This window comes from Idiotropiscis lumnitzeri, chromosome 2 (assembly GCF_059441095.1).
Source record: "Idiotropiscis lumnitzeri isolate Australia: NSW breed Sydney's pygmy pipehorse chromosome 2, RoL_Ilum_1.0, whole genome shotgun sequence".
Lineage (NCBI taxonomy): Eukaryota > Metazoa > Chordata > Actinopteri > Syngnathiformes > Syngnathidae > Idiotropiscis > Idiotropiscis lumnitzeri.
The window spans coordinates 31,587,737-31,593,944 of NC_142392.1; the positions used below are offsets into that span (position 1 = coordinate 31,587,737).

At 39.1% G+C, this 6,208-nt stretch overlaps 1 protein-coding gene across 1 annotated transcript; it reads right to left on the reverse strand.

The window, feature by feature from the left end:
• Window positions 1-2,048: 2,048 nt before the first annotated feature.
• LOC148342310 (uncharacterized) lies at window positions 2,049-4,601 on the reverse strand. Its single transcript, XM_088288505.1, has 2 exons — window positions 4,385-4,601; window positions 2,049-3,173 (listed from the first exon to the last, which is right to left on the reverse strand). Exons 1-2 carry the CDS (start codon window positions 4,503-4,505, stop codon window positions 2,188-2,190), a joined length of 1,107 nt encoding a protein of 368 aa, XP_088144631.1. The 5' UTR covers window positions 4,506-4,601; the 3' UTR covers window positions 2,049-2,187.
• Window positions 4,602-6,208: the final 1,607 nt, after the last annotated feature.

Below are 6,208 nucleotides of genomic sequence, written 5' to 3' on the forward strand. Positions count from 1 at the left end.
GGGATTCATTCAAGTAGAACAAAGTCGGACTTCACTGAAGGCACAGGTATGAAATGCACTGAAGTAACTTAAAAAGTAAAAGTAAAAAAAAAAAAATTACGATTGTTGAAGAATGTGCAAGAAAGAACTCAATCTGATTGAAATGTTGTGCTTTGAGAAATGTTGATAAATAATGATATTTTCCAGGAGGTATTTATTTCTTAGTTGTTTATTAATTCAATTATATACTTATTTCAATATTTGAGTATTATTTTTCTTTCAATATGTAGTATATTTTGTCTTTGAAGTGTGGGTCCTTGCTGCCTTCGGGAGAGGCAGCCGAGCAATGCTGGATTGGTGATGGAAAAGAACTGGTTCAAAAAAGATTTTATTCTCGTCACATGCTGATGTCAAAAGAAGTCTCCCCATAAACGTGCGAGCCCCCTCTCAGACATTCCCTTCTGATAGGGAATGCCCAAATCGGACATGAATATCTAATTTTCCCTTGTTGCATATGCATTCCCATCCCGCTAGTCTTCGGGATTTCCCTCCAAAAGTCCCCCAGAGGGAGAGCAGATGCGTCTCCCCGTTGATACGACCAGTCTACTCGTGACCACCTTGGCTGCCAGGATGGCCGAGTGGTCAAAGGCGCCGCGTTCAGGACCCAGTCTCCCCAGGAGGCCTGGGTTCGAATCTCGAATTTCCCCATTGTGGGACTAATAAAGGGAATATTATTATTACTTCCATACCCTGGAAGGTCACTGACCTGGCGAGAGAATTGCCCCCACCATAAACAATGCTCAGGCCTATTTTCTCTCAGGGCAGTATCTGGTTACATCGGAACTTCAGAACCAAGACTTGTCACTTCTGTGAGCTCCAGTCCCTTCATAGTTTCATAAATAAAAATAAAAAAAAATAATAAATAAATAATCTCTAATCTCGTTGCACACTTGAGTACAATGACAATAAAGGGATTTCTATTCTATTCTATTCTATTCTAAAGAGAATTACTTCCCATATCTATATTAGGCCATTTAAAAATACACGACTTTTTTTTTCATTTATTTCAATTTATATTTAAGCTTGTTTATGTAATAATACAATATTTATTCAATGATTTTAATGTTAAATTATATCAATATTAATTTAAACCTTTTTATTTCACTCTTGATTATTTCTTAACTTATTTGTTCATTTGAATATGTAATCAATTTAAATTATTCCATCCATCCAGCCATTTTCTGCCACTCATCCGGGGTCGGGTTATTGAATTAATTTAATACATAAGTATTTTTTATATTTCAATATTTATTTCGAGATTAGGACTCTTCTCAATGAGTTCAATATTTATAAAATGTTTCTATATTTCTTATTAATTGCATTAAGTCTGTATGTCGTTGCTAATTTTACATTTTAATATTTCTCGATTTCATTATATAAGCAATCCAAAGTATAAAAAATATAATATAGCATGAACAAAAATATTTGGTATATTTGACAAAATGATAGTTTTTCCAAAGTGAGATTCTGCTTAGCAACAAACCCCAAACACTTGATAGAGCTCAACCTAGAAAGTGTTTTTAGCAAGTCAGAAATTTATTCAGAAAGTGAAATATTAAATGTATGTGAGGGGATATTTGAAGAGTTTGAGTTTTGTTCAATGGACCATACATATACGAGCCAGCCAAACACAGCGAGAAAACCAGCGCTGACTCCAGACGCCATCAAGTTGCCAACTCCTGACATACCAAAACCTTTGAGAGAAACTGAGCCGATTTGCGTTTCTCTTTCTGGTTCTTTTTATAGTTCAACTTCAAGTTCTGTTTTTCACTTTTCACACAGCGTAATGAAGGCCAGTTGAGCAAGTGGAACAAGTGATTTTATTGATGATTGTGGAAGGCACAGATTTCATAAGCACCGTTTCATCTCACACTTTTTCCATTAAGTACGATTAAAAAGACAACTGAAAAGCATAACGTTGACAAATGTTGTTCCAGGCAAAGGCAATTAATTTTATTTACGTTTGATGTTAACACACAAAAAAACTCATCATCACTCAGACACAATGGTTCTTCTGGCACTGACCCCATTGGCTTAGTGTCAATAAAAGAGCGTTGCAAAATTCAATATTTCATATTTTATTCAAAATCACATTTACATCTTACCACAAAGAGTCAGTTCCTTCAGTTTTTTTTCTTTTTTTAAGCTTCAAGGATCGCTGCTATTATCACCAGCACAATCGTGTCTCTCAGCACTACGTTTAGTGAAGAATGTTTTAGCACAAACACTGCAACTGAATGGCTTGTCTCCACTGTGTGTTCTTGTGTGGCTTCGTAAATGCGACTTTTGAGAGAAACTCTTGGCACAAACTGAGCAGGAAAAAGGTTTTTCTCCAGTGTGTGTTCTTGTGTGATCTGTCAAAATTGACTTTACATTAAAGCTTTTGCCACAAACTGAGCAGGAAAAAGGTTTTTCACCACTGTGCTTTCTTGTGTGGCTTGTTAAATTTGATTTTAGAGAAAAGCTTTTACCACAAACCAAGCAGGAAAAAGGTTTTTCTCCACTGTGTGTTCTTGTATGTTCTGTTAAATTTTCCTTTCGAGAGAAGCATTTTCCACAAACTGAGCAGGAAAAAGGTTTATCTCCACTGTGTGTTCTTGTGTGCGTTTTTAAACTTGACTTTTGAGAGAAACTCTTGCCACAAACTGAGCAGGAAAATGGTTTTTCTCCAGTGTGTGTTCTTGTGTGTTCTGTTAAATTTCCCTTTTGAGAGAAGCATTTTCCACAAACTGAGCATGAAAAAGGTTTATCTCCACTGTGTGTTCTTGTGTGCGGTTTTAAAGACAACTTTGAAGTTAATGAGTCAGTGTGACATGCCCTTTCGCCTTTGGCTTGCCCATTATCACCACCATCATCATCATCGTCACGAGCGTCTGATAATGTGTCCTCATTTGGTGCTTGTGATGGCCCCCAGTGGTCTTCATCAACTTCTGTTGTCACGTGATGGCTTGAGCTGCTGCTTGGAGGCTCCGCCCCTCTGTTGTCCTCACCCTCACCCTTGTTGTCATCTTCACTCTTTATAGGGACAACGTTCACTGGTGACTTGTTGATCTCCTCCTCCTCCTCCTCCTCCTTTTTGATGTGAGTCAAGTCTGGCTCCTCTTTCACATAAAGGAGATCGTTTTCACTGACGTCTGTAGGACACAGAAAGACAAATTTGGTTTGGTCAAGTCAAACCTCAGGCGGCGACTTTGTCTTATTTTCTACCGTACTACCTTGACTTGTGCCTGCCGCACACAGAGCAATGCGTGCGACCCCAACTTGGACCGGACCATGGGGGCATTTCACAAAATTACGTCCTCTGACGTAAACCTCCCTTTAGCAGCACAACTGTGATAAACTAGCATTTAAAAAGGAAGCACCTTGCGGCTGATGCCCGATTTCATTCCTGACATAGTCACAGACGTTTCTGGAATATGTATTCTAATTCAATTAAGATACACCATAATATTTTAAGAGTTCACTGAATTATTTTGGAACTGCAATGATGCTTAACAGCCATAGGGTGTCAGTAATGAGTAACAAAGTAACACAAGACCTCCCACAGAGACATCATCATTGTCATTTGGATAAATTACCAGGAACTATGAGTTGTGGGGGTGATGCAAACTACCTGGGCCACAAGAACTTTATTACCAGGAACTAAATGTTCCTGGACTTGTAGGTAGAAAAGGGGGTTGTGACGTTCTCCCTTTTTAATTTCAGCGTAAGCCAAAGATGCAGATGCATTCCTTGCAGCATGCGCTTGTTCACTGATGAGAACCGTGCAACCCTGGGTGGATGCATTCAATGTATTTTAAATGTTTGGATGGGGTGAAACTACGCACACGTGCACGAAACAGTGCAGGGCCACCCGAGGTTCATTGACTCTCACCCGACCAAGCCAGTAAAAAGTTCATAAATAAATAAGACCAATACGTACTTGATTTTTTTAAAAAACTCAATATTTTGTGTTTTATTCACTAAAATTGATAATCCGCCATTGACGTTTTCGCGGCAGTGTGCACATTTTTAGAGTCAGGCGGAATTCATTCCGTAAGGAATTGCTTGAACAAAATATAAAAACCAGAAAATGTAAAATGTTAAATAATCAGTTCAAATTTTATACTGGGAAAAACATGGAGTTCACCCCCCACTATTGGTTATTCTTTGGCATATATTTTCTGCACTGATTTCATTTGGCAAAAACAAATGTTCAGCAGACCTGCAAGTAAAAGGCAATATTTAAAAATAAAACGGCAATAACCTTGAACGATTTCCCCAAACAACTTAATGTTGTGATGCATATTTCTAACGATAGAAAGTCGTTCTAGACAAAGCAAATGAGAGTAAGACGTCTACAAACCTGCTTTGAGTGGCACAACACGAGGCTGCTTGCAACCTTCGCCCAGCAGTAGATGTTGCTCGTGCTCTTCTTTTATTCCACAAAGTTCCTCTTTGTACTTGGGTGTCGTTCTTTCACACATTTTCAAATGATAATTCCAAAAAATCCGCACTTGATCTCTGCTTGGCGATGACTCATGTGCCTCTTTTCGCTAGCGGCTAGCTAGCTAACAAGCTAAGCTAACTACGCCAAAAAGCATCAACGCGCGAAGATGAGGTTTTCGGGACATAAAGACTTAATGAATTATGTCGTGGTCCTTTAGAGTAGCACTGGACATCCTTTGATAAAATTACAGTCAGTTCCACACGAAATCAGAAGAATTTAGCGGTGGGTGCTTTTGTTCCGGTGTGGACGGGTCGGTGGATGTGGTCGAGGTCCTTCGGAAGCTGCGCGCTTGCTAATGACGTCATGCTTTAAGCACGTATTTTTCAAATATCTTTCTTTGCGGTTTCGGAGCCAAGATGGCTGCGACGTAAGAGAACGTATGTTGTTCAGATAGTCAAGGGGTTTTGTGATTAACACCAAGTTATGTAAGTACAAGTTGATTTTTTTTTTCAGCTTTCACGCATCCAACCTTGTATTTTGAAGTGAGACACGTTTTCTTTGGATGGGAAAGGGAGTTAAAGGGAAGAAAAGGAAGAAAAGCAATAACTTGTCGACAGCGGAGTCCTCAGTCATGCCCAGCGACGACACAACTGTCGCGGTAATAATGGAAGAAGTTGATGGAAATATGGAACTTTCAAGCTTTAAAATGCCCCAGAACGGTACTCCAAAAAAACCGGCACCGAAAAGAGCAAAGCAAAGCGAAGATGAAGGTGGTATACTAGCGGCAATTAAGGCTCTATCTGCTAAACACGATGAGACCTTTCAGAAAATTTCAACCATTGAGAAAACAACGGAGGCCACTTCACAAGAGGTTGCAAAACTAAATGCGACAGTCCAACAACTAACGTTAGATGTTAGACAACAAAAAGAAAAAGGAGTACAACTGGAGAAGGAAATTAAGAAACTCCAGGCTGAAAATAAACTCCTGAAAGCAAGTATTGCAGAGAGCCATCGCTACAGCCGTCGCTGGTCATTGAAGATTCACGGAATGAAGGAAGAAGACAACGAGAATATCAGGTCCAAAGTTATCACCATCCTGGAGGGAACTGCACCATCCACCCGAGGTTGCTTGAAGGAGGGGATTGACATCGTTCACCGCATTGGACAGAGACGTCCAGACGGCTCGACTCGCTCAACTGTCCTGTTTGCTTTGCGACGACACCGGGATGCTGTTTGGAAGGAGGCGAGAGGTTCCAAGTTTCTTCTTGACAACAAGCTGAGGATCACCGAAGCTTTGTCCCCAGAGGATAAAGCTTTGGCCTTTGGTTCAGAAAGCAAGAGAAAGAGGGGGAAAAAGCTGTTTTCCGTGGTCCTTTCGTCTTCATAAATGGGAAGAAGATGGACTTTCCACAGGTAACTTAAAATAAATTGATCTTTTTGACTATAGTGGGCTAATCCGGAACAAAACTGTAGAATGTTTGAGACTGTGCAGACTTTCATGGGACCCCTTTTGGAGACAATTATTATTTAATGTGAACTTGATTTTAAATAATTTGTTATTTTAATTATTTGGTTGTTTTATAGTTTATTTATAACTTATTTAATTTCTACACTAGTATATTTCGAATACAAGGTTGTTTTGAATTTTATAGAAAAGATTCGTTTTGATTACAAAAGGTTCCTTATATTTATGTGCGTGTGTGTGTGCGTGTATGTGTGTTTGTTTGTTGTTTTTTTTTA